The 27,663-nt window shown below is 50.4% G+C and overlaps 2 protein-coding genes across 3 annotated transcripts; both read right to left on the minus strand.

Moving 5' to 3' along the window:
- Positions 1–22: 22 nt before the first annotated feature.
- Positions 23–7,887, minus strand: SLC30A2 (solute carrier family 30 member 2). The gene is made up of 8 exons (XM_036352420.1): positions 7,667–7,887; positions 6,788–7,008; positions 5,635–5,781; positions 4,994–5,147; positions 3,440–3,638; positions 2,678–2,783; positions 1,556–1,690; positions 23–1,121 (listed from the first exon to the last, which is right to left on the minus strand). Exons 1-8 carry the CDS (start codon positions 7,714–7,716, stop codon positions 976–978), a joined length of 1,158 nt encoding a protein of 385 aa, XP_036208313.1. The 5' UTR covers positions 7,717–7,887; the 3' UTR covers positions 23–975.
- Positions 7,888–12,034: 4,147 nt separating this feature from the next.
- On the minus strand, positions 12,035–27,025 carry TRIM63 (tripartite motif containing 63). 2 transcript variants are annotated; one of them, XM_036351158.1, is made up of 9 exons: positions 26,714–27,025; positions 25,641–25,813; positions 21,780–21,945; positions 20,882–20,977; positions 18,850–19,083; positions 18,126–18,148; positions 17,663–17,787; positions 14,892–14,960; positions 12,035–12,541 (listed from the first exon to the last, which is right to left on the minus strand). In XM_036351158.1, the coding sequence occupies exons 1-9, from the start codon at positions 26,870–26,872 to the stop codon at positions 12,531–12,533; spliced, it is 1,056 nt and encodes a 351-aa protein (XP_036207051.1). In that variant the 5' UTR covers positions 26,873–27,025; the 3' UTR covers positions 12,035–12,530. The 2 variants fall into 2 exon arrangements, with proteins under 2 accessions (XP_036207051.1, XP_036207050.1); XM_036351157.1 differs by having other exon boundaries at positions 21,780–21,948; positions 26,714–27,023.
- Between the last annotated feature and the right edge of the window lie 638 nt (positions 27,026–27,663).

Consider the following 27,663-nt stretch of genomic DNA (forward strand, 5'->3'; position numbering starts at 1 on the left):
GATTTCAGAGCCAAGAACGCGAATTTTAAGAGAAAGTTTATTTAGAAACTTACAGAAGGGCCCTTGGAGCTTAGGAGTAAGGCGGAGGTAATGCATGGGGGGTGGGTCGGGGGGAGGCGAGGGAGAAAAGGCTCCTAAGTCCTTCATCTTGAGGGTTTTAAAGGCTGGGAATTTAGGGGAGGCCCCCAATAGAATATTAATCAGTTTATGCTGATGCACCAAAATGAGATTTATTCCCCTAACTTCACCTGTCCTTGGATGTGGTTGGTATAAATGGCACTCATTGGCTGTGTTATCTGTCTTCCTGAGATTTTAGCTCTTTATCCTCTGGTTGGGCAGACGTGCAAACCACTTACTCTTAAGCGTCCTTGGCCAGGGGAGATGGGATGCTGTGATTTACTCGATGGCTGGCTATAACCTGCCTGGCCATTTATCTGTCTCGGATTCCCTATTCCACTTGTCCTGGCTTACTAGTCTGTCTCGCAACTCCCTAGCCCCCATGGCCTCCTTAAATCAGATCGTGTTAGAGGCAGAGGGAGGGGGCTCAGTCCCAAGATTTCTTTACAGGTTTCTAAGGCAAAGAAGATGGGAAATGAGGCAGGTAGGCAGGGGGCGCTGCGGCCAGGCTCCCCTCCAGCATCCCTCACTGCCTCTCCCTGAGGCTGGTGGTAAGACAGCATTGGCGGCGGAGCAGGCCCAAACCCAGCCCCACCAGGAACTGACCCAGGAGCAGGAGTGGGCTTGTACCTGCTGAGTCCCCACCCTGGGGCTGCTATCGTCGGAGGGGAGGCCGGGGAGGAGCCCCATTCCTGGAGTGGGCAAGGCTCCTCCGCGCTGAGCATGGAGCTGAGGTCAGAAGAGGGATCTGGTTTATGACACAGTCAGGGTAAACAGAGTCCTGGCTGGGCCTGGGGGACACGGGGCCCCACCGTCTGCAGGTCCTGTCCGTGCTCCAGTGGGCACCTGGCCAGGCCGTCAGTCCGAGGGGCCCTGGCACGCCTGACAGTCCTTCATGTCCTCAGAGTAGTGCTCGACCTGGATGGTCATGGTGTGGAAGTTGAACTTCCCCTGCAGGCGGGCGCTGGCTGCCTTCAGCACAGCCTGGGCATCTGTGTTCTGAGCTGGGAGACAAGAGGACACACCAGAAAAGCATTTCCTCACTCGTGGGCCCTTAGAAACAATCAGGAGCCCAACTCTCATGCCCTGCCCACAGCAGAACAGGATGCCTGACCATGAACACTAAGATTCCACCCCTGCGCCAGATACCCGCCCCCACCCCCAGCCCCAGGTCCTGCCACATCCTGGAAGAACACGAAGGGCACTTTTAGGCCTTCCTCTACCCCGCCCCCCCCCCCCCCCGCCCCGGCTCCACTCCCCCAGCCTCAGTTCCTTCATGTATAAATGGGACTGTGATGATCAAATGAAATAATGCACACCAAGCACTCCGCATGGGGCCGGGTTCCAAGCATGGGCACCAGCAGCATCTGGGAGGGATGCCCAGGTCTCTCTGGCTGCCCCTTCCCCTCCCCTCACCCCCAGTGTCCCCACCACTCACCAATGGCGATGTGGACAGACAGCACAGGCTGGGTCACAGTCAGTGCCCAGATATGCAGGCTGTGCAAGGCTTCCACCCCCTCCACTGACAGCAGCAGGTCCCGCACAGCTGTGAAGTCCACGCCCTTGGGGGTACCTGGGGACAGCCAGGGCAGGGCTGAGGGGAACTGCTCCCTTCCACCCATGCTGGTTCCCGCTCCTCCAAGGTCATCTCAGAAGAGCGCCTCGGCCAGCAGACCTGCTGTTACCCCACCGTCCATGTGGTCGCCATCATATCACCTGTTGTGCTTTCCTCTTAACACTTAACACTGAAATTCTGTTTGTTGGTTTCTCGTCTGTCTCCCCCTCTAAAATGGAAGCTCCATGAAAGCAGGATAGTCTTTATTTTTTATTTACCACCCTATCCTCCCCAGTGTCTAGAACAGTGCCTAGCCCATAGTAGGTGCTCAATAAAAAGAGGTTTTTCTTTTTTCCTGGGAAGCTGCCCCTACGTTCCTGCTGACCACAAACCAGAATCCAGGTGACCCTCCCACACAGAGACCCATGACCCCAAGACCTGGAGCACAAGAAAGCCGGACGAATAGTGTGGTAACTCAGGGCAGACCATTTGCCACTCGCTACCTAGCACCCCTCCGAGTTCAGTCACATCCTCCTGATGCCGGGGCCTCGGAAAAGATGGCCCGGACTGCTCCACATGCTCAGCAGCCTTGTTCAACACTAACCGTCTTTTTCTGAGCCTCAGTCTGTCCCCCTGTGCAATGGGAAGCATGATCCTCGACCCTCTCTCTGCCTGAGGAAGGCAAATTGAGACTGAGGAAGTGTATGGGGAGGGGCTAGAGTGCCAGGGGCTAACCCAGAAACCGCCTGATTAGGCAAGAAGGACGCACCTCAGCAGGGAGGCGGCACCCTGTGCCTAGGGGGAAGGGAAGGCACAGTCCAGGGGACATTTCCAGGAATGGCCACCCTGAGGGCCCAGCTCCGTGCCAAGACCGGCCTAGGGCCCTAGGCTACACCGGCTCCAGACCCTGGCTCCCCACCAATGTGCTGGGATCCAACCCCCACCCTGGAACTTCCATGAGAGCTGGAGAGCCAAGAGCAAAAACGGAGCCCCACGCCGGGTTACCTTCCATTAGCACCAGGATCACATCTCTCAGGATGGTCAAGGTTGTCCCCAGGACCAGGATGGAGAAGATGAAGGTGCAGATGGGGTCTACGTACTTGTACTCTGGCTGCAGGAAAAAGGGAAGGCAGAGCTAGGGTTCAACATCCACACCTCGGCCTCACAGTGCGTAGGGAGGAGGGGCTCTCTCTGTACCAGGGTGGGCATGAGCCTTACCCTGGCCCTGCCTCCCAGTTTATTCCACACCCAGAAGGACAGGCATGCCAGACCACAGTTCAGATAAGGCATAGTCCCTTCCCACCTCCTTGCCACGGGGCTGAAACATGGACAGATCTGAGTGGAATCTTAGGCACCATCTAGTCCATCACCCCTATTTTGTAGCTCGGGAAATTGAGGCTCAGTTAGAGCAAGGGACTCACTCTTTGTCACACAGCTGGCAAGGGGTGGAGCCAGACTTCAAACCCAATGCCCAGCCCTTTCCAATATACTGCACTGCCTCTGTGTGATGGGCAATGCCCAGGCTTCCGCAGCACACAGTGCTGGGTTTGAATCTGGCTCCACCACTTACTAGCTATGTGACGCTGTGCAAGTCACTGAACCTTTCTGAGCTGCAGAAAACACCAGAAGTTAGAGAAATGCTCCTTCCCTCTCCCCACTCTTTTGCCAGGAGCTAGAAAGGGGGCTAGAATCTGGAAACGGTCCTGTGCAGGAGGGTCCCCTCCTACCCCACTCCCCAGCCCACTTCCCTCTGTCCCCAGCTCTGACCTTGAAGTATAAAATATAGGCTGCCACCAGGACGCCCAAACTCTGCAGCAAGTCTCCGATCACATGGATAAAGGCAGCTCGGACACTGGGGTTCTCCTGCTGCTGGGTGGTGTCTTGGCTGTGCCCTTGGCCGTGGCTGTGTCCGTGCCCTTGGCCGTGGCTGTGTCCATGGCCAGACTGGTGAAGAGTCAATCCCATTCTACGGAAGTGGAGACAACGCCAAAGGGCTCACTGAGATAGAGGGCAGAGGCTTCAGATCAGCCAGGTAAAGGCTACTCATTAGGGCTGGCCTCCCTGTGGGGCTAAAAGCCCAAAGCCCCAGACTGCATGACCCCTTTGACTATGTGAGCAGCCTGACCCAGACCCACGAGGCCTTGGTTCAGAGTGCCATAGAGAAAGGGCTCAACTCCAATGCCAGGCTGAATCTGGGCACAAAGATGCCCCAGTGCCATGTCTCAGAGCAGAACACCATGCAGTCATCAGTTCCCCCCGCTGTGCCCCAGACAGGGGAGCCGAGTCGTAGAGGAGTGGCTCACTCTAGGCCACTGAACAAGGGAGAGAGAACCCAAATAAGACTGACGCGCTACACACCCTGCCCCTCACTGAGACCAACTTCAACCACATCCACTCGAAAAAGAACTTGGACTCTTCCCCGAGGGACATCTGCTCCTGCAAGAACTAGACTAACCCCTTCCCACTTCAGGTATGAAGCCTCCCAGGTTATTCACCAACATGTGTGGGGTGGGGTGGAGTTGATGCTGCCCCAGATTTACAGTTCCTGATGGTCTGGGCCCAGGCCTAAGGCAGAACCCAGGTGTTCCAGATGCTAGAGCTCAGACCGTTAGGAAAATTCTGTTCCTGTAGCTCAAGCAGGTCAAACTTTCGGCCCACAACGAATATTTTTGCAGCCCAGCCAATATAACGGTATGTCAGAAACGTTTTAATAAAAATTCCGTAACTTAATTTTTACAATATCCTGTTATACATCATTATTAATAACGAACGAACTACAACGTTCGCTAATGACTGATTACTATAATCGTGTTTCATTCATTTCCTTTATGTGCCTTATGCACAGGCGCACCATTTCTCTCTACTAACACTAGCAGCAAATATTTTAGCAGCCAATTGCCATGTCATTACTCTTGGACTGACTTGTTTGGTGTGCGCAACAGGAAATATTTCGCTTTCGGAGAATAAGAAAAAATAGGTTTATTTGCATTATGCTTATTAATTTGTGCAGTTTCTCAGTGTCTGGTAAGTTAATGTTCAAGAAAAAAATATTAATTTTTATTAAAATGTTCTATTATTTTATGTAAACGATGACTCATTTATTTCAGCCCTTTGTGTTCAGCATGTCTCTATCGAAATGAACCTACGTTTCTCTGAAAAGTGAAGCTGTTGTTTTGTTGCAGCCCACATAAACTGAAACCTTGCTTATTTGGCCCATGTTAGCCTTTGAGTTTGAACTCCTGTACCAGAGTTCCGGCTGCCCTGTTTCCACCAGAAGGCACACAGGTACGCACGTGAGAAGTGGGAGGAGGGAGGACTCACATGATGTTCACGGCCACGGCGCAGCCCGCTGTTATCAGCATAGTCTTCCCCTCGATCTCATAGTTCCCGGAGATGAGCCGCTCTGTCGCCAGGTACACCAGCACCCCAGTCACCACCCAGATGGACAGCACAGACAGCAGGGCTCCCAGGATCTCTGAGGAAGAGCCAACCCCAACACCAATCTTAGTGTGGAGCCCGAAGGCTGAGGAGACCCCTGTCCCAAGTCTGGGCTGGGTCTGCACCTTAGCCCACCACTCAAACGTCTGACAATATCAGAGCTAGAAGGAGTTTAAGTCATTTAGCTCAAGACTTTGTTTTACATGTAATGAAAATGCCTTTTTTAAATGTATACCTGTTTAAAGCCTGTATCCTCCAGAAAGCTTTGCTGACCTTTCCTGCACCCCTCCCCCCGCCTTCCTACCCCCCCGATTTGTTCTTGAAGTTTGCCCACTTCATTTCATTGGAAGGTGAACTCTCCTTCCCTCCCAGATTGGGAGTTCCCAGAGGACAGAAGCCAAGTTTGACATTATCCTCCCCCATGAAAGTTGCTCTCCTGGCCTCACTCAGGGGATCCACCTAAGAAACCATATCTGGACCTGTCATTCTTCCAACCCCAACTCCATTCAGATCAGGGCCCTCACCAGCTCGCTGCCAGCCGAAGTTCATGGTCTTGGTGGCTGGCCGGGAGGACATCCAGAGAGAGAAGAGGCTGATGAGCATGCTGGCAAAGTCAGTGAGCAGATGGGCTGCATCAGTCATGATTGCCAAGCTGTGTGCTAGGTACCCACCTGCAGGGGGTGATAAGAATGGAGGGTCCTCGTCGGCTCCCCAAGGAGACACTGATACTCACTGCAAGTACTTTATCCGAGCCTCAATTTCTACCATCTGTGAAATGGGACGAACATCTACTTACAGGGTGAATGTGAAAATCAAGTTCAAATAGGGCCTGGGAAACATAGTAAACATTCAGTAAATGCTCTTTCCTTTCTAGGCATTCAGCCCTTCCCTTACCTACTAGTTTTGTGTAATCTTGGGCAAATTACATAACCTAAATGTACCTGTTTCAAAATCTATAAAATCAGGAGACTAACAGCACCCATGTGACAGCACAAGGTTGTTTTGAGGGTTGCATGAGATACATGTATTTAAAAGACTTAACAAAGCCTAGGAAATATAATCCATAATATTGTCCATAATAACTATACATGGTGTCAGATGGGTTCTAGACTTATCGGAGTGATCACTTTGTAAGAGATATAAATGTCTAATTACTAGGTCATATACCTGAAACTAATATAATATTGTATGTCTATAGTAATTGAAAAATAAAGTTCTTTAAAAAAAATTTAAAAGGAACAGAGTCTTCAGTCTTCAACTATGCCCTTGAACAACACAGGTTTGAGCTGCAGGGGTCCACTCCTATGTGAAATTTTTTCAATAAACACAATTAGCCCTTCATATCCACTGATTTCCCACCTGTTAATTCAACCATCCCCGTGGAAAACTCTACTTTCACATCCCCAAACACGGTTTTCTAAACACGGCTTTCCATCTGTGGTTGGTTGAATCCATGGATGAGAAGGAGCCAACTGTTGCTAAGTTTTTAGGGAGTCAAAAGTTACACCTGGATTTTTCAACTGTGTGGGTTGACGCCCCTAACCTCCCCCCTCCCGCCCCCCCGCACTGTTCAAGTGTCAACTGTATTAATATTGCTGGAACATTCAGGAGAAAAGCCTTTGGATCATCCAGAGTATCCACGTGCCAATTTCACTTAATTAGCACAAAAGTCCTTACCAACGACTTCCCCAACCATGAACACCAGGCAGATGGCAGAGGCCACATAGAGCTGGCGCCGGGCCCGCTCCTTCTCGGGGTCACAGCGGCTGCCAGGACCCTGCTGGGAGTGGCAGTAGTGACTGTTCTCCACGTTCAGCTCAATGGATGGCAAGTCCAGCTCAGGTCGTGACACAGAAATCCAGCCAGCCTCATTCTGCCACCGAGATCCCATGTAAGACCTAGCCAGAGAGGAGAGGGTAGACTCAGCTCTGCGATGGGGATGAGGAGGGCTGACCCCAATCCCCTCTCTCCGTGGGGCCTGGGCGTTCCCATGTGGACAATTAGGGGACTAGCTAGGGACACTCCAAGCTCCAAGGTCCCCAAGGGGCGACCAGAGGCCCATGTCCGCAGGTGGGTGCTGGGGGAATGACCAGTCTCCGGGAGTCTAAGGGCCGTGCCCCAGATGTTCACTTCTCCCCCATCCCTCCCAGGGCCTGGAGGAGGCCAAGACCTTGGGAAGTGGCCAAGGGGCGGAACCAGGCCAGTCGAGCACGGAGAAGGAACAGAGCTCAGGCCCTGGCAGCTGGGCAAACCCCCATCTCTGCACCTGGGGACACGGGTCCTCCCTGGGCCAGGTTGCCCCGGGGCAAAGTTCCTGGCGGTGGGCGGGGCTCTAGGCCAAGCTCTCCGAACCCCGGGGCCGTGGTTAGGTTCTGTGCTCGGCCGCCAAGGGGGGCTGATCCCCGCGCCACGCTGGGTTTCCCCTCTCCTTCACCTCGCTCCACCCCTCCTGTGTGCACAAACCATCCAGTGCCGCTCAAACCATCCGGGACGGCAAACCAGGAGGTGCGTCTGCAGCTGCTCAAATCCCCACTCCTGCCCAGGCTCTCGCCTTACCGCGCTCCGGACCCGGCGTCCAACAGACGCTGCTTGTCCATGGTCTTCATGCGGCGCCGCGCTGGGGCGGGAAGCCGCGCGCCGACTCCCGCACTGAGACCCGCTCACCTGCGGGGAGAGCCCAGCCGGACTCTCGCGTCGCCCCGCGCGCCTCTCCCGTCGCCGCCCGCTGCGCCCCTCTCACGCCCGCTCCGCCGCGCTGGGGCCGTCCCGCTGCCGAAGCCGCTCCGCTGCAGCCCAGCTCCGCGCGCGAGCCCTTTATTCGGCCCTCGCCGCCCCGTGTGAAGCGGCCCGCCGGGCGTCGTGTGCAAAAGCCCTCGGGGAAGGGGGATGGGGTGGCCGAGTGCAAAGGATGCCCAGGAGCTGCCGCCCCCTCCCCGCCCTCCCCCCCATCACCCGTCCCCGCGTCCCTGGGACCCCGGGAGCCCGCGTAGCTGGCGACGAAAAGCCGAACCGCCGCTACTGAGCTGGGACCGCGCGACGGCTGCGTGCGCTCTTCCCCGCGGGGCGTGGGCAGCCGAGAAGTTCTCGATCTTGGTTCGTAGGAATTAGCTTTGGATCCGGGGAGGGAGGGAATGTGGCTCCTGAGGCTAGGAGACAGGCGAAGACAGGGTTGTTTCTGCCCTCGGGCGGCAGCCACCTGCGGCGGGCTGCGCTCCGCCAGGCTCGGGAGGGGTTCCTGGAGGCCGGAGCTGCCTCCCTCCGGGCGGGCAGTGGCCCTCGTTAGGACTGATTGGGACTGGCCCACCCATCCTCGCCAGCGGAGCAACTCCGGTTCCTCGCTCGGCTTACAATCTGGAGTGACCGGCTTATCTCCCTTCCCTTAGGGCAGCGTCGCACTTGGGCGTCGGTCTCCATTTGGGCAGAGCTACCACCACCATCACCACCACCACCACCATCTCTTTTCCCCTGCCCGCAGCAGCTCACAGGAGCCCCAGCGAGGTGCCACGCATGGTGTTCGCCTCTCGCTTTCTGGCCTCACATTCCTTCAGGCTTCTGTGGAGGGATACTATCTTCTATTGTTTTTGTTTTTAATCCTCACCCGACGATATTTTTCCATTGATTTCTTAGAGAGAGTGGAAGAGAGAGGGGAAGACAGAGAGAAATATTGATTGCCTCCTGCACACGCCCTGACCAGGGTCCGCATGCCCCCGGGAGGATCCTGCAACCACGGTATGTGCCCTTGACCGGAATCGAACCCGGGACCCTTCAGTCCGCAGTCCGATGCTCTATCCACTGAGCCAACCCGGCTAAGGCTACTATTTTATTTTTATTGAATTTTAGAGAGAGAGGAAAGGGGGGGGGGAGAGAAATATGTGAGTTGATGTGCCACCAGCACACCCCTACCAGGGAATCGAACCCCCAAATCTGGGCACGTACCCTGAAGGGGAATCGAACCAGCAACATTTTGGTGCACCAGTTGACTCCCAACCAACTGAGCCACACTAGACAAAACTATGTGAGGATACTTTAGAGCAGTGGTTCTCAACCTTCCTAATGCCGCGACCCTTTCATACAGTTCTTCATGTTGTGGTGACCCCCAACCATAAAATTATTTTCGTTGCTACTTCATAACTGTCATGTTGCTACTGTTATGAATCGTCATGTAAATATCTGATATGCAGGATGTATTTTCATTGTTACAAATTGAACATAATTAAAGCATAGTGATTAATCACAAAAACAATATGTAATTATATATGTGTTTTCCGATGGTCTTAGGTGACCCCTGTGAAAGGGTCGTTTGACCCCCAAAGGGGTCGTGACCCACAGGTTGAGAACCGCTGCTTTAGAGTGTAAACCTATAACCCTAGCTGGTTTGGTTCAGTGAACAGAGCAGACTGAAAGATCCTGGGTTCAATTCCTGTCAAGGGCACATGCCTGGGTTGCAGGCTCAACCCCCAGTAGGGGGTGTGCAGGAGGCAGCCTATCAATGATTCTCTCTCATCATTGATGTTTCTCTCCCTCTCCTTTCCGCTCTGAAATCAATAAAAATATATTTTAAAAAAGAAAGTAAAACTATAAAGAAATTTAAGTGTATGATTATCAAAAAAGACAGGATAGTGGCTACTTCTTGACCTGCATAGTAGCAACACAAGAATTCATTTTACAATAGTTTATTAAACTCTATAACTGGTTTTGTATATTTGTATGTCTGTAATATATTACACAATTTTAAAAGAAATTTAAAAAAAAAAATGATTCAGAACAGCCCTAGCTGGTTTAGCTCAGTGGATAGAAGGGCACGCGTACTTTGGTTGCAAGCGGGATCTGCAGCCCTGGTCAGGTGAGCGTGGGAGGCAACCAATCAACATGTCTCACATTGATGTTTCTCTCTCTCCGTCTCCCTCCCTTCAGTGGGCCTGGTGGGCATGACTCGGTGCTTGAGCATCAACCATGAACCAGGGTTCCGTTCCTGGTCAGGGCGCATGCCTGGGTTGCAGAGTCGATCCCCAGTAGGGGGCGTGCAGGAGGCAGGCAATCAATGATTCTCTCATCATTGATGTTTTTATCTCTCTCCTTGTTTCCTCTCTGAAATCAATAAAAAAATATTTTTAAAAATAAATAAAAATCAATGGAAAAATATCCTCGGGTGAGGATTAGCAAGAAAAAAAAATGCTTCAGAACTTGAGGAAGAACTAGAATTGAGAACAAAAATCTGATTCCCTGAAATTCAAAGTTAGGGACTGAGTTAGCCTTGGGAAAACCAGAAGTGAAAGTGGGCCAAGGTGTGAGGGTTTCAAGCACTTTCATAAAATGAGTTCCATAGAACATTAGTTCTGGAGGATGTCACATAAATGGATAAGTTGGGAAATGGATAAATTTTTTAAAAATTATTCAGAACAGCCCTAGCTGGTTAAATATTCAATCCACCAAAACCTTACGAGCCTGCCCTAGCTCGTTTGGCTCAGTGGATAGAGTGTCAGCCTGCGGACTGAAGTGTCCCGGGTTCGATTCCGGTGAAGAGCACATGCCCGGGGTTGCGGGCTCGATCCCCAGTGGGGGGGGGCGTGTAGGAGGCAGCCGATCAATGACTCTCATCATTGATGTTTCTATCTCTCTCTCCCTCTCCCTTCCTTTCCGAAATCAATAAAAATATATTTTTAAAAAACAACAAAAAACTATTAAGAGCCTTAAAGATCAAGCAGTAGTCCAAACACCATAAACTTGATGGGCCAGTCATTGTCTAAAGTCAAATCGCTTTGTTTATGGCAGGACTACTCAGAGCCCTTAACTTTCTACTATGTTCTGAATGTCGAAATGGTGGGACAGACTCTGCAGTGTTCCTCAAATTTATAAGTCCAAGGTGTCTCAGACCCAGTTAATGCACCATCTTTTTAAAAAATATTTTATTGATTTTTTACAGAGAGGAAGGGAGAGGGATAGAGAGTTAGAAACATCAATGAGAGAGAAACATCGATCAGCTGCCTCCTACACACCTCCTACTGGGGATGTGCCCGCAACCGAGGTACATGCCCTTGACCAGAATCAAACCTGGGACGCTTCACAGCAGGCCGATGCTCTATCCACTGAGCCAAACCGGTGAGGGCTAATGCACCATCTTTGATTCAGTCAGTTTCATCTCTCTCCTAGCCCCTTGGTTCCTTGTTCATGGAAAGCCTTGGAACTACTTTGGCCTTGGCCATCGCCTCATCCCCTAGAACTGGTGGCTGTCTTGACCTCCCCTGGAGTAAATTTGGGAACCAGCAGAGCATCCATTGTGCAACTCCAGCACCCATGCCCAACCCTCTGGACCACAGAGGGTCTACTCCTCCCACCTCCCACATAGGCAATTGATGGTGTGCCATCTGGTTTAGCTTCCCCAGCAGCTGCCAAAAGGGGCCAAGTGATGCAGCCTGGAAGTATAAGAGAATTAACACTCTGGGAGACAAGCTTCAATTCTGAGACAAGAGATGAAAGGAGCCAGCAGATAAAAAATCTCCCTTCTTCCCTCTGAGGAACTGCTTTGGGGTGGCTGTGTTCTTCATGACCGGCCAAAAATATCTCATGTGACGGAGCAAAGAGCCGGGTCTCTCCGACACTTTGCTTCTCTCCTATCCTGCCTTGCCTCCACTTTCCCTCATCTGACTGCCCTGGGATTGTATCTAGACTAAAACATTGAAGTTTTGCCCCAGGTTCTGTTTTCCAGAGAGCCCGAGAACAGGGCATTACCCCCGTGTCTTGAGGATCATCTCAGGGCCAGTTTTCCATGGAGCTCTCATTGGGAAATGCTGGTGTAAAGAGCTCTTCTTTGGTGGGACAGAAGCCTAGCCTTGCCATTACTGGCTCCCTCCTGCCACACACTTCCTCTCAGGCCTCTGTCCATCTGAAGTCTCCAGAAACAAAGGCTGAATGAAACCCCAACTCTTTTGGCAATAACAGGAAGAGAGCACTGTGCATTTATTAAAACAACATATAACAAACTCAGTTACCATCCCCTCTGTCAGGGATAGACTCTGAAATACAGGACATTACCCTCTATCTAAGATCGCCAGTCACACAATGACCGGGCATTATCATACAAAAGTTCCTTTACAAAAAGCACCAAATTGGCATACATATACAAGTTTATACAAAAATCACATTTTAAAAATGTACAAAATATTCCATTTTGCACCAATGTAGAAAAGTATCCTGTGTGGTTGTTTCAAGCACATTTCCAACTCTGCTTCAGTGACTGCTGGACACAGCGGTGGGGGTCCTACTCCTAGTCTCTGCTCTTCACGCAGAGGGAAGACACACCTCCCCATTGTCCCTCAGGGGCCCCGACCCCTCCCACCCTGGGCCTGTCACCAAGGCAGCTGGGCCCATCCCACCCTTCCCAGCCTCTCTGCATTCAGAGGTCTCTTCCTCATCCAGCTCCTTACTGGTGTCCTGAAAGAAAAAGAAGAAACACCAAGTGAGACGGGGACTCGGGGATAAGCTGTAGTGACAAATGATCAAACTCCAATTCCTGCCTGGCCTCTTCCTTTTCTTTATAATATATATATTTTTATTGATTTCAGAGAGGAAGGGAGAAGGATATATAGAAACATCAATGATGAGAGAGAATCATCGATCGATTGGCTGTCTCCTACACACCCGCTACTGAGGATCAAGCCCACAACCAGCCCACGTGCCCTTGACTGGAATCAAACCTGAGACCCTTCAGCCCACAGGCTGATGCTCTATCCACTGAGCCAAACTGGCCAGGGCGACTCTTTCGTTTTAAAGAAAAATAGAATTTAGTTGCCAAAACAAAATTGGATTGCGCATTCAATACAAAATACCAAAAGACTACTCTGTATGTTTCAACTGGATTGGAATTTAGTTCCAATAATAACTTGGCTTTTAAGATAATTAGATTAGCCCAGCCGGTGTGGCTTAGTAGTTGAACATCCACCCAGGCAGCAAGAAGTCACCAGTTCAATTTCCCAGTCAGGGCACATGGGTTACAGCTCGATATCTGGTATCTGGTGAGGGGCATGTGGGAAACAGCCAATCGATGTCATGTCCTCTCTCACTGATGTTTCTATCTCCCTTCCCCTTCCTCTCTCTCGCTAAAAAAAAAACAAAAACCCAATAAAAATATGTTTAAAAATAATAATAGTAACATTAGGAAGCATGTTAATTAGCAAACATGTCCTTCCTATGTACAGACACTGTGTTAAAAGATTCTCTAATGTACTCTACATTATAATCTTTTGAGGTCAGTACTATTATGCCCACATGCCTAAATGAGTAGCCCAGAAAAGTGGTGATCTACCCAAGATCACACCACCAGCCTGTAAGAAAGCTGCAATTCAGAACTCTTAACTGTAGTCTTCCAGGTTGGCAAACTCAGATGCCGACAGGGGCCAGCAGATGACATGCATAAGAGCAGGAAGGCTGACAGTGGTGGGTCTGGGAAAATTGGCAAGCGTATGTCCCATGCAAAGGGGGCAGCCACCGCCCATCGCCAACCCTTAGAATGAGAGAGAAGGGCAAGCCCAACACTGTTAGCTCTTTCCAAAATTTTACAAGAAGGTGGACATCCAGATTCTCAGTTGAAATTTCTTTAAAAAAAAAATCTTTATTGTTGAAAGCATTACATTTGTCCCCTTTATTGATCTCTTCTAGCCCCATCTCCACCCCCAGCCCAGTCCTTCACCACCGTACTGTCTGTGTCCATGGGTTATGCATGTATGCATACAAGTTCATTGGTTGATCTCATCCCACCCACCAACCCTCCCCTGCCTTGAAATCTCCTTTTAAAAAATCCTTTAAGCCCTGGCTGGTGTGGCTCAGTTGGTTGAAGGGTCCTCCGGTACATCAAAAGGTGGGGGGCTTGGGGGGCAGGGGCAGGCTGAGAGAGGACAATGGGGGCGAGGGAGGGACATATGTAATACTTTCAACAATAAATAATTTTTTTTAAAAAAGGTGGTGGGTTCAATTCCCAGTCAGGGAACATACCAGGGTTATGGGTTCAATCCCAGGTTAGGGTGCATGTGGAAGGCAACCAATCGATGTTTCTCTCTATATTTCTCCCCCTCCCTTCCACTCTCTCTAAAAATCAATGGAAAAAATATCCTTGGGTGAGGATTCATGAAAATAAATAAATAAATAATAAAATAAAATACTCCTTTAAAATAATCTCCTAATGTTTTAAATGTTGGCAACTGATTTAAAAAAATTTTAAACATTGTGCTGGCCAAACAAAATACCTCAGTGGACCAAGCTTGGCTCATGAGTGCTCTGTCATTTATGTCTGTTATGCTACACTGCTTTCCATATAGATATAGGTCATTTATTTAATTAATTAATTTATTTATTTATTTTATAATATATTTTCATTGATTTCAGAGAAGAAAGGAGAGGGAGAGGGAGAAACATCAATGATGAGAGAGAATCATTGATTTGGCTGCCTCCTGCACACCCCACACTGGGAATCGAGCCCAAAACTCGGGCATGTGCCCTGACCAGGAATCAAACTATGACCTACTGGTTCAGAGGTCGACACTCAACTACTGAGCCACACTGGCCAGGCTAGATATAGGTCATTTAGATATAAAAAATGGGAGCTTTTTATTATAAATGGTTTAGAGTTTTTTCTCTAAGGGTATAGGGAGCAGGACTTTATCCTTAGAAGGTTTACACATATTGGGAACATCATCATATTATTGGCATCATCCCCAATGTCCAGCACAGCACTTTGCACACAGTAAACATCTCATGTTGAATGAATGAATGAAGATGGATTTCTTACCTTCTTCCTTTCCCTCTGTGGACTCTTCCTCTTCCTGATCATCTTCAGTGAACTCTTCCTCTTCCTCATCTGTGTGTGACAAAGAACAACAGTGTTAGGATAGGCTGGTTTCTCAGAGGAGCTGCTCAGAGGGGGACTGGCTGGAGACAACACTGATCCTAATCCTTTCTTTAAAAAAAGAAAAAATATAGTTTTAATTGATTTCAGAGAGGAAGGGAGAGGGAGAGATAGAAACATCAATGATAGAAAATCATTGATTGGCTGCCTCCTGCATGCCCCCGACTGGGGGTTGAGCCTGCAACCAGGGCATGTGCCCTTGATCAGAATCGAACCCAGGACTCTAGTCTACAGCCAACGCTCTATCCACTGAGCCAAACCAGGTAGGGCCATCCCAATCCTTTCTGATGCCCACTCAGGGTCAACTGGCCATGCAATGACATCAGTAGCCCAGGAGGTGATGGGTTTGCCAAACCCCAGCTGCACAGAGGCGGGCTTCCTCCTGTCTCTTCCCGCCCCTTCCCTCCTGCACCTCCATGGAGGGAGGTTCAAGAGGCTCCTTTGTTCCAACAGCTGCAGCAGCTGCTGTCACCTGATCTGCCTGTGACCAAAGGGGACTTTGGTAGGCACACTGTACTTCTGTCCACCTCTCAGTTAGACAGGTAAACATCACCCGTGGAGATGGGACAAGAGCACCTGAATTCTCAGCAATCAGAGTCCTTGTCTTGAAGGAATTTACCAACCTTTGGAATCTGCTAGCCTAGCACTCCCTGTCCATCTTTCCTCATTCCTCAGCCTACTGGGAGTGGCTGGGGGTGGGGAACACTTCTGGGGCCTCCTGCTCCTTGGCTCTCTGAAGCTGAGCCCAGACAGACTGACTGAGCTGCAACCTGTGTCCTCACTTTCCTCTCCTGGGATATCACCTTCAAGCTCTGCCAGCAAGGAACATGGCTCTTGCCTGTCCCCTCTCCAAAGCCATTCCTTAACCCTTTGGGGCTGTGAGGGGGTCACCACAGAGTCAGAGTATTTGTCCAGAGTGTCTGGGAAGAGGCTGGAAGGAGGAAATGCCTCCAAAATGACAGCTCAAAATTTCAGCCACCTACCTGGGACCTATGCACAACTACTCATAGCAGCTTGCGGAGGACTTACTATGTGCCAAAAATTGTGCTAAGCGCTGGACAGGCATTGTCTCATATAATCCTCATGAGGGCCTCGTGAGCCAGATGGCCCTTGGTGGCATCCACGTGGGCTACTTACTAACTAGCTGTGTGGCCTCCAGGAGACCTTACCCTGCCTTGGCTTTCACAGTGGAGATGACAACAGAACTACCTCATGAAGTTGCACTAAATGATAGAATTTATGTCAATGGCTTAGTGCCTGGGACATAGAAAGTGCTTAATAAATGGTAGCTGTTGGTGTGGTTCTCTCCCCGTTTTCCTCTCAGGAAACTGAGGCTTGGGGAGATGATAGAAGGCAGTGAAGGTCTTCACAAAGCCATGCTGTTCACACAGCATGATCCCCTCTTGAATATCTTAGCTTCGGGAGGGAAGAGCGGAACAGGTGATCTACAGCAATGGCTATACCCAAGTCTGCCAACATTTCAGCTTTGGGACGCATTTTTGTCCTCACCCACAAACGAGGTGCATCTGGTGCTCTGAGAATAGATGCAACACCAGATTCTGCAAGCTTGTGGGAGAGCCAAGCTTTCTCATGCCAGCCCATGTACAATTCTTCCCTATTCCTGTCACCTCTCTGTCCTGGTCATTGAAGCATCACCTATCAGAACAATGCAACATTTGGCAGAATTGGATCCCATTCTCTCTTTCTCTATCGCAAAATAGCTACCTTTCACTTGTGATCTTGAGCTAATTATTAACATCTTTGTTCTTCATTGGGTTGCCTGAGTTTCCCCTTATTACTATTATGGTTACATTGTTACAATTATTATAGGTACTCTATGGAAGAGTAATTATAAACAGAAGTGAGGACATGGTACAGATAAATTAAGGTACCTGAGTATTCATAGATGATAGCATGAAAAAGCTGAAGCTAAGGCTGGCTTTAGGCACTAACTATAACTAGTATGTGTTTAGTACTCTATAAACTCTTTCCTATCAATGTCTTACAGTAGTTGTTGCAATAGCACCAAGAGGTAGTCATTATTAGCAGGCCCACTTCTAACCTTATTTTCTTTAATCCTCACCTGAGGACATTTTTCCATTGATTTTTAGAGAGACTGGAAAAGAGAGGGAAAGACAGAGAGAAACACTGATGTGAGAGAAACACATCCATTGGTTGCTTCCTTCACGAGCCCCAGCCAAGGCCTGGGCCAGGGAGGAGCCTGCAACCAAGGTATGTGCCCTTGACCAGAACTGAACCTGGGACCCTTTGGGCCACAGGCTGATGCTCTATCCACTGAGCCAAACTGGCTAGGGCTATCCTAATTTTTAAAGTTAGAAAAATGAAGCTCAGAGAGGTGGAGGGGTTCGCCAAAGGTCACACAGATAACAAACGGCAGCTCCAGATTCAAACTTGGGTGTGCCTGTCTCCAGACGCCATGCTCTTCCTACAGCCCAAGACACCTCCCTGCAAGGATAATTCACTGAGCAACAATTATGCACCAGGCATTGTGCTCAGCTCTCAGCTCATCCAGAAGTTGGCTGATACCTGGGCATCTTTGCTAGTGTATCTGTTTCCACATGGGATGCAGTGGAAGGGAAGCTGATTTCCAGGGGTCGAGCAGGGAAATAGACAAGTGCACCTCTCCCCCTTACCTGTCCCGAAGTCGATGGTCCTCAGGGTGTCTGCTATGTGCTCTAAATCCAAAGTGAAGTAGTCCATGTTTTCAAAGCCCTGCTCTGTCTTCCCCAGCTGGCAACCCTTGGAAGCTTCCACAATGCTGTAGGGGACGTGGGGTGGAGGGGGTGGGGGGAGAAAGAGAGCGATATGAGGGGGAGTGAGATCTCTGGGGTTTAGTGCAGGGATGGGGTGTTTTAGCTCCAAGCACACCAGTGCACATGCTCATGCCCACACCCAGGCCTTGCACCTAGAGGCTCCCCCTGGGGTGTGGAGTATTTCCTCTCCAGTCACAAGCAAGTACAGGTCCAAGAAAGCAGGGAATGATACAAAGGCCAGGAAAGCCAGCCTGGGCTGAAACCCTCCCAGCAGCCTGAATGTAAAGCGGGAGGCCCTGGTGGGAGCGAGGGCCTTGGATCACAGCCCTGGGGAGACACTGACCTTTTGATGAGTTTCTTGGCACTCTGTGGGGGAGAGAGAGCAAAGGGTTAGGATTGCATTAGGGGCAGTTCCAGGAAATCAGCAAAACCAGAGACTGGCTGCTGCAGATGGGCCCTTGGTGCCATTCCCTAGCCTAGTCGTGACCTGCTCCCCACCCTGAGCTGAACAGAACTTGGATCTTTCCTCTGTCCATGGTCTGCACAGGTCTTGGTGATCACTCTAGGCCCGTGGTTGCCAACCTTTCGGACCTCATGGACCACCTGTGGTCCGCGGACCACCGGTTGGCGACCGCTGCTCTAGGCCCCTCCCATTGTCCTGGCAGGAAGCTGGGATTTTAGGGATATCAGTCTAAACACCTAATCTCTGGACCCTCCAAGATGAGACTCTTACCTAATCACTTTTTTATAGCCGATGCCTAGCACAAAGCCTGGCCTACAGTAGGTGTTTAGGAAATTTTTACAAAAGAACTGAACTGTAGGGCAGGGCTGCGACTCATACATCTTTGTGTCTCTACCTCAGTGGCTGACCTACAGTAGGTGCTCAATTAATAGGTTTAAGTAGGGATTGTCTCAGGCTCCTTTTACAGAAGAGGAAAATGGGCCTAGGGAGGTTTCAGCGACTTGCCCAAGGGTATATGGATGGTCAGTGGAGGAGCATGACCTGAACTGTAGACAGAGCGGTTGAGTTGAAGTGATTCTGCCCACACCCTCCTAGTCCTGCTCACCAAGAGGAAGATGGCTCCACCAGGCTCGTCCAGAGACTGGATGGCTGTCTCCACCAGCTTGGTGGACTTGTCCAGCTGCTCCCGGTACTGCTGGATGAGGGCCTCAATGAAGCTGAGCTTCTCCTCCTGCTCCTGCGTGATCCGCTGCAGCAACTCACTCTTCTTCTCATCCAGGATGGCGTACAGCACGTCAAACTTCTGGCTCAGCTCTTCCTTCACCTGGTGGCTGTTTTCCTGGGGACACACATCTGGGAGTCACACCCTGTGGGGCCCTCCCTATCCCCAACACTTCCTTTCTAGGATGGATGTATTAGGAACAAAGGCTCTAAAGGCAGAAGAGGTCTGCCCTGGCTGGTGTGGCTCAGTGGTTGAGCATAGGCCTGTGAACCAGGAGGTCACCGTTCAATTCCTGGTCAGGACACATGCCCGGGTTGTGGGCTCCATCCTCAGCAGCGGGACGTGCAGGAGGCAGCCGATCGATGTTTGTCTCTCTCTAAAAATTAATTTAAAATTTTATTTTTTAAAAGCTGGAAAAGCGCCGAAACCGGTTTGGCTCAGTGGATAGAGCGTTGGCCTGCGGACTGAAGGGTCCCAGGTTCGATTCCGGTCGGGGGCATGTACCTGGGTTGCGGGCACATCCCCAGTGGGGAGTGTGCAGGAGGCAGCTGGTCGATGTTTCTCTCTCATCGATGTTTCTAACTCTCTATCTCTCTCCTTTCCTCTCTGTAAAAACTCAATAAAATATATTTAAAAAAAAAAAAAAAAAAAGCTGGAAAAGGTCTTACTATACCTTCATTGTACACACGATGAAATGAAGGCTTAGTAAGAAGAAAGCCCTTGCTAAGTTTTCATAGCTACTCGGTACATGTTTGGAGTCTGGTGTCATGGAGAAAGCAATCCCCTTCCTCAAAAAACAGAGACTCTAGGGTCAAATGAAATAATATATATTCTGGCCCTCCTGTGTGTCTCCAAATCACGCTCTTCCCCCCATTTTAGGACCAAGACTGGATTCAAGAAGCTCTGCATCATTTGGTCCTCAGTTTCTTATCTGTAAAATGGGTATAATAATAGCATCTCATCAGACTCGGGTTCTAGCATTACTTATCAGTCTGGGAGTCCCATCACGGGTGGTAATAATGTCCCCTTCCTTCCTTCGAACCTATCTAGCACATACTTTTTGTCTATCAACAATACAATGATCCCTCCCCCCGTGTGATTTCCAGGGCCCCATCCCAAGTGAAGAAAAATCATAGATGCTTTTGCAGAAATAGAAGCTCCCTTCTGCCTCTACAGTCTTGCTACTCAAAGTGTGGTCCATGGACCAGCAACTTGGGCAAACCCTGAGAACTTGTTAGAAAAGCAGAATCGCATGCCTCATTCCAGACCTACTGAATCAAAACTTAAATTTTAACAAGACCCCAGGGTGATCTGTACATACTTTAAGGTCTGAAGCCTTGGTCTATAGCACACCAGAGAACAATGGCCTAAACACTACCAATGCTGACCCTGGCAGGTGGGGATCGGCTGCTTGGGCGTCGTCTCATGCTTAGTACAGTTGCTGGTTCCATTCCTGGCCAGGGCACATGCCCGGCTGCAGGCTTGATGCCCAGTAGGGGGCATGTAGGAGGCAACTGACCCATGTTTCTCTCTCACATCGATGTTTCTCTCTCTCGCTCCCTTTCTCTTTAAAAATCAATTAAAAAAATAAAAACTACCAATGCTAACAAAAGACTACTGAGAATTATTGATGGGATGGGGGTCTGTCTTATTCACCACCCCATCCCCAGAGCCTTTGGAAGGGGCTGACACAGCTGTGCTCAAGAAACATTTGTTGAATGAGTAGATTAATGGGTCAATGTATAATGAATTAATGGATTAGTGAATTAAGTGGATTAGTCCATCCCTCCTCACCATTCCTGCTTGAACACCCTACTCCAGGCCCCAACCTTGAGTCACAAGCCATGGGTGAGCCTTTGCCCCAGGTTGCACTGGAGGCTTCAAACCCCCAGGCAGAGCTACTCTGTCCCCTCACCTTGGTCACTCGACTGGAGTCCTCCAGCTGCGTGATGATGGTCTGCACTCGGTCGTTGCCCGCCACCAGCATGGAGATACAGTTACTCAGTTCAGTCTAGATGGGAGGAGGGGTGGGGGTCAGGAGAGGAGAGGAGAGACAGAAATAGTCTCAGGGCCTGCCCTCTTGGGATTTGGCAGCACAATGGCACCCTCACTCCCTCTCTGCTAGAAAGAGCCTGCAGTAGCTGTCTGGCCCCTCTTTCTGAGGTCCAGAGCAGGGAATATCAGATACTGTTTCCTTTATTTTATAGATGAAGCACAGAGAGGGGAAGTGAGCTGCTTAAAATACACAGCAAGGTACTGTTAAGAGGAGTGGCTTGTTTCTAAGAAGGGAGGGATGAAGAAAAGAAATACAGTTGGGAGTTCTAAAAGAGAGAGATCAGATGTGAGGGCTATCTGGCTGCGACATCTGTCACCCCATTGATCGCCAGTGTTGATTCGGCTGATCTGGCTGGCTAGACGGGTGTCCCCCTCCTCCCTGACCGATCCATGTGCATCCCTCCCGAAGCTCGGTCCTAGAGGACGGCCTCAGTCCAGAGGAGGGGACCGGGACCCAGAGCACACTGGGATGTAGAATTCATGGCCCGAGACGTTCCCTGGTGGCCTGGCCCTGGGGTCTGGTCTCTCCCCTGTGGCCACACCCAGGTGCTCTCAAGTGGCTCTAAGTATAACCCATGAGCTCAGCCGCCTCCCCCAGGAAGGCAAGAACTGCTGTCCCCGCAGCCTGGGAAGTCCCTTTGGAGGGACCATTATTGAAAGGCCGGCTCAGCAGATCTGCAGGGATCAGATCCACAGCCTGAATCATGGGGTCATGCCACCAGGCCCAGGCTGGGGGTGGAAGTGGCTGTGGCCAGTACCTTTTGTCCCTGGAAGACACTCTGCAGTGGGGCCACCTCACAGGCCTGGTGGGCTCCAAACACCTTGCACATGGAGCATGTGGGCATCTCACACGTGAGGCAGTAGATGTTGATCTTCTCATCTTCATGCTCCTTGCACATGGGGTGGCTGCCCTTCTGCAGGGGCCTACTGAAGTGGAAGAGTCACTAGTCATCAGGGGGCGCCCGAGTCACTGCCTCCTCCCTCAGCTCCAATCACAGCTCCACCTCAGATCTATGGCCCAAGTTCTCAGTGGTTAGATGTCCTTAATCCTTTTTGTTTAATCCTCTGGGGACCCAGGACCGGGGAAGCCAATGACCCCAAGGCTGTCTCTGTAGACTGGGGCTCAAACCCTGGTGATGGAGTTGGCCTGGACATGGGAAGGGTGGTAGAATCCCCAAGTCATCAGGTCTAGAGACATTTTCAAGAAGAGGAAACTGGGCCTCAGAAAGGTGAATTGACTTGCCCAAGGTCACTCAGCAAGTCAGGGTAGGGGAGGCTAAAGCGCATTTGCTCTAATTATAGTCACCGTAGCTCTCGGTTTCTGCAGGCTGGGCTCTAAGTGAAGCAATTTATTCTCGTGGCCTCATTGAATTCTATATTTAACCCACCAGACTGTAACCGCCATTAAAGCAGTTACGCTCTTCACTCCTGAATCTGCAGTGTACAGCGCCTTGCACAGAGGAGGGAGTAGATAAGCAAGCATGCCAGGAGGGTGTCCTGAGGCTCAGAGAAGATAGCAGTGTGTGTGCCCCAAGTCACACAGCCATTACATGGGCAGCTCAGGGCTGTCCAACAGCCCAGCACAAGCCTGACTTCTAGCCCAGAGATTGTTTCCAGGGTAGTCTCTTCCTTCTCTTTCTTCCCAAACATCCATTCTTAGAATATCTTTCTTCCTTTTTCTCTCTCTCCACTCAGGGTCTCTGGCATGTTATTTATGCCTCTCAGGAAATTGGTTACCTCATACCCAAGATTCATTTGAGGAGAGTCTAGCTCTTACCTCTCCAGCTAGACTACACACTCATTTAGTCAACACTGTGTCTGTACTACCTCTGATTTCCCAGCCCCTAGCACAGCAGGCACCTCCCAAGCCCGAGCTTCCGCGTCTGGGTTTGAATCCATATTGTCCTGAATGTATTCATTCTGGGACCTTGGACAAGTGCTTTCACTTCTCTGAGCTTTGGTTTCCTCCCAGAGCTTCTGGGATCATGGCAGAAGTTGTCTGTAACGAATGTGTAGTGCCGGGCACAGGGCAGACCCCCCCACCAAGAGCAGCTATCATGGTCATCCAACTATGCAGAAAGGCCTCGAAGGGTTCAAACACAGCATGATCTTCATCGGTCAACACTGGGTGGGCTAATATTTTGGTACAATGTTGATTTTATCTATATATATAAAAGGCTAACATGCAAAGTGACCCCTTGGGAGTTCGACCAGGAGACTGGGAGTTCGATCGCTCGCTATGATGTGCACTGACCACCAGGGGGCGGCGCGGAACGAAGAGAGGCCCAGGCCAGCAGCCAGAAGGCCCGATTGGCCCTGATGGCTGGCCAGGCCTAGGGACCCTACCCATGCACAAATTTTGTGCACTGGGCCTCTAGTTATGATTATAATGATCAAAAATATATTTGCATTTTTATAGTGTTGAGCCCTAGCAATGTGAGAGACAATAGCAGTTAGAAGTATTCATCATGGAACACTCCCTCTCAGCTTCACCACTTGCAAGCTTGAACAAATCTCTGAACCTCTCTGAGCCCCCTCATTGTAAAATGAGGGTAAGAATGTCTTACAGGATTATTGTAAGAATTAAATAGTGATAATGCATGGGACATACTTCGTACAGAGCCTACACACAGTAGGTGCTCAATAAATATTTGATATTTGTAACATTTCCCATCAAAATGCTATTCAGTTGCCCTAACCGGTTTGGCTAAATGGATAGAGCGTTGGCCTACGGACTGAAAGGTCCGAGGTTCGATTCCAGTCTAGGGCATGTACCTTGGCTGCGGGCACATCCCCAGTGGGGGGTGTGCAGGAGGCAGCTGATCGATGTTTCTCTCTCATCGATGTTTCTAACTCTATCTCTCTCCCTTCCTCTCTGTAAAAAATTAATAAAATCTTTTTAAAAAAAGAAAAAAAAGAAAATTAAAAATGCTATACAATTACAAAACAAATCTTACTGTTCCTTCTGCAAGCAGGGGAAATGAAGGCCCAAAGACTTACCCAGGATCCTACAATGCGTTAGTAACAGAGTCAGACTAGCAAACACAGTTCCCCAGGCCTGGCTTTTTTCAGTAGGACTGGTCTGCCACCTTTTCTTGGGCAGGACACTGCCTGCAAGCAAGCACTTGATGACAATTTTGGATCATAAGGGCTGTGAGGTCAGCAGCCGGGAAGCCTTGTCAGGATGTCCTGATTTGTAAAGATCTCCCTGGTAGCTGTGTCTCTCTCTCCAATTTGAGGCCCAACACTGCACAACCTCCACCACTCACAAATTCTGCCTGAGAAAGAACCGCTATTCTAAAATTAGGGAGACATAGAGCTCCATCACTGGTCCCACTCCCAGTTCTTACACATCCCAGCGGGACAACCTTGGGCAACTGACTTCACCTCTTTGAACCTCAGCTTCTTCATCTGTGAAATAGTCTTGCCTGATCCATAGGGGTGCTGTGAAGCAGCAGGAAGAAGCATTCCCAGCCCTAACCAGTTTGGCTCAGTGGATAGAGCGTCAGCCTGCAGACGAAAGGGTCCCAGGTTTGATTCCAGTCAAGGGCATGTATCTTGGTTGTGGCCACATTCCCAGTAGGGGGATATGTAGGAGGCAGCTGAATTGATGTTTCTAACTCTATATCCCTCTCCCTTCTTCTCTGTAAAAAATAAATAAAATATATTTTTTTAAAAAGAAAAAAAAAAGAAGAAGCATTCCCAGTGCCTGGTGCTGTGCCTCCCAGCACATGGAACCTTAGCTGTTGCTATCACTATAGAGCAATGATTTCAACCTTTTTCATATATATATATATATATATATATATATATATATATAAAATTTTTTTTTTTTAGAGAGAGAGGAAGGGAGACAGGTAAGAGATGGAAACTGCCTCCTGCCCGCCCCCCACTGGGAATCGAGCCCAAACTGGGAATCGAACGGGGAACCTCTTGGTTCATAGGTAGATACTCAACCACTGAGCCACACTGGCTGAGTGATTTCAGCCGTTTTCATCTCATGGCACATACAAATTAATTACTAAAATTCTGTGGCACATCAAAAATATATATTTTTTGACAATCTGACCCAAAAAAAGGGTATACTTTTGATTCATTAATACCAGATGGCTATTGTTGTGTTGGCTCTTGTCACCTTTTATTTGACAGTCTAAGGGAAAAGAGGTCAGGGCCCCTGACTAAGTAGTCAGGTACTGCATGTCTTAAAAATTCTTGTGGCACATCAGTGTGCCATGGCACAGCAGTTAAAAATCGCTGCTATAGACAGACTGACTACGTTCTCACTGGGGCTTTCTCTGCTTATCAGGGCCAGTTAGCTGGCCCTAGTGCCCCTCTCTGTCCCTCTCACAGCTTGTCTTGCCTCTGGTTCCTACCGTATCTTTCAGGAGGACAGCCTGGGCCCCTTCCCATTCGCTGAGTGACACGGAGAACCAGGGTTGGGGGAGAGAGTAAGCCTCTGCTCCTGCCTGAGGGTGAGGGACACGCTCTCTGGACTGGCTAGTTAACTCATCCACCCAGGGGACTGGATCCGGAGCAAATGAAGGAGGAAGGAGCCTGGGAGAGCTGGGCACAGAGCGGCTAGGGGAGGAGGCCGGCCTCCCAGCAGCGGGCGAACTGACCTTGAGCACTCCTGCTTGTAGATGTCAATGATGTTCTCCACCAGCAGATTCCTCTGGAGGCCGTACACGCCGTGGCGGTCCATGATCACCTCATGGCGGCAGGTCGGGCAGCGGAAACGGCCTCCAGACATGGACATCGAGCCACCCCGGCTGGACCAGTAGGGGTTTGCGGCCTGTGGGTGGCAAGGGCAGAGGTGAGGCCTGGGCTCGCTCCTCAGCCCCTGCCCTTTCTCATCTCCAGGTTATCCTCCACACTGCTTACATCAACCATTCTCTTGTCAAACCATGAACTGCAGTCCCCTTTCCTGCGATGAGAGACGGCTCACTGACACAAGGAGCACCTGGTAAGCACTAAGCCATCAGCAGGTTTGAGAGTCAGCAGGCCTGGGTTCAAGTCACGGTATTGTCCGAGTGACTTTGGGCAAGCAGCCTTATCCCTCCAAGCCTCAGTTTGCCCATTCATCAAATGGGCATTTTAATTAGAGCTAGTGATTAGGGCCGCTACTTTAAAGATAAAATAGTGAGAGAACATTTATCACGTGCTTCTGGGAAACCTTGAGTCCTGCTTCCCAGCCAGGACATCCATTCTCATTCCTTTCTTAGGAGAGGAAGCCCCTCCTGCCCTATATCTGAGGGCACAGCCTCGAAAGGGAAAATGCCTCTACTGCTCAGTGCCTCCCACCCTCCCTCCTCCTAGAGCTCTGGGCCCCCTTCCACCAGGGAGCTGGCTCCAGCCCCCGGGTCTGGTTTCTTTCTCCTCTCCCCTGCTTCCCCCACTTATCACTTGTGGTATTTGACTCCTGATTGAAGAGTCAACTGCGGTGCTCAGGACAGAGGTGGCGGGTGGCAGAGCTGCCGGCAGGGTGGGGAGGGGAAACATGCGTCATGGAAATGGAATTGGGCAGCCAGAGCCACCGCCCCAGCCCCCTCAGCCCAGTCCAGAGGCCTTTGCAGGGGAAAGAACCTGCCCGGCCCTGGCTTAGGAGCGTCCTGGGCTAAGAGAGAAGAGCTTTCATCACAGGAAAGCTGAGGCGCCCCCTGAGCCCCCGGACTAGGCCATGCCCAGCACTGACCTGGAAGATGTCATTGGCACACTTCCGGCAGAGGTTGTGCTGACAGGGCAAGATGACCACCGGCTTGGTAAACATCTCCAGGCAGATGGGACAGATCAGCTGCTTCTCCAGGTTCTCCAGGGGGTTCCCATCCTGGATCAGGCTTGATTTATAATCCATACTGTCCAGCAGTGTGGGGCCCACCTGGCTGCCTCCTTTACCTGCCTCGCTCTAAGCAGACCTGGGGTCTTGCCTTTGTCACAAAACACCCGCCCGGAGCCTCTTGGCCTTCTTCTCCTGGCGCCCAAATTCTGTCTTGGTCTGAGGCCCCTCTGATATTTATAGCTGGACCCTGGTCACATGAGCCCCAGGAGGGGACCAGCTGAGCATTCCGGTGCCAGCACGGCTGGCGGGGCTTGAGTTTCCTCCAGGCCTGCAAAAGCGGCCTCTCAAATCACATGTGGGGATGAGCAATCACTGTTCCCCTGAGATGGGGGTCGTAAACAAGAACAGCTTGTTCGTGGGCAGACTTGGGGGAGGACTGGGGAAACAGAGTTTCCTCCAGAAATTAGTCGCCTCCCGCATCAGGCTGGTGAGCCAGGGATGGGACCCAGAGAATGGGCCACTGGGATTTTCGGAGTTAAGAGACAGTGCCCCCTCACCAATCATAATCAGGTCCATTCCTCCTCTGGAGTCCTGGGCGGCTCCCAGGACAGGGGCAGGGCAGCCCCTCTCTCTGAGCCCATCCCTCTGCCTCAGATCTGAGATATGTGGGGAGGGACATGGAACTTCCATGCCCTCTCCAGGGGCACTATTCTCCTGAAAGGGGGCAGAAATAGAATGTTGGGGAACCAGCTAGTATTGTAAGAAATATTAATCATGCTGATAACTGTGATTGTTTTATTCTGATTAAAGAAAGCACATTATAACTTGGCTGGCAGCTGCACTCAGGACCTGGGAGCTTCACCTGG

The sequence above is a fragment of the Myotis myotis genome, unplaced genomic scaffold (assembly GCF_014108235.1).
Source record: "Myotis myotis isolate mMyoMyo1 unplaced genomic scaffold, mMyoMyo1.p scaffold_m19_p_2, whole genome shotgun sequence".
Lineage (NCBI taxonomy): Eukaryota > Metazoa > Chordata > Mammalia > Chiroptera > Vespertilionidae > Myotis > Myotis myotis.

Coding starts and splice junctions, on each gene's coding strand:
- SLC30A2 (XM_036352420.1), bottom strand. CDS start 7,716: ATGAAGACCATGGACAAGCAGCGTCTGTTGGACGCCGGGTCCGGAGCG. Junction 5,148..5,634: donor CTTCGGCTGGCAGCGAGCTG/GTGAGGGCCCTG, acceptor GCTCTTCCTCAG/AGATCCTGGGAGCCCTGCTG. Junction 1,122..1,555: donor GTCTGTCCACATCGCCATTG/GTGAGTGGTGGG, acceptor CTTGTCTCCCAG/CTCAGAACACAGATGCCCAG.
- TRIM63 (XM_036351157.1), bottom strand. CDS start 26,872: ATGGATTATAAATCAAGCCTGATCCAGGATGGGAACCCCCTGGAGAAC. Junction 21,949..25,640: donor TACAAGCAGGAGTGCTCAAG/GTCAGTTCGCCC, acceptor CTTCCACTTCAG/TAGGCCCCTGCAGAAGGGCA. Junction 17,788..18,125: donor GCCAAGAAACTCATCAAAAG/GTCAGTGTCTCC, acceptor CGTCCCCTACAG/CATTGTGGAAGCTTCCAAGG.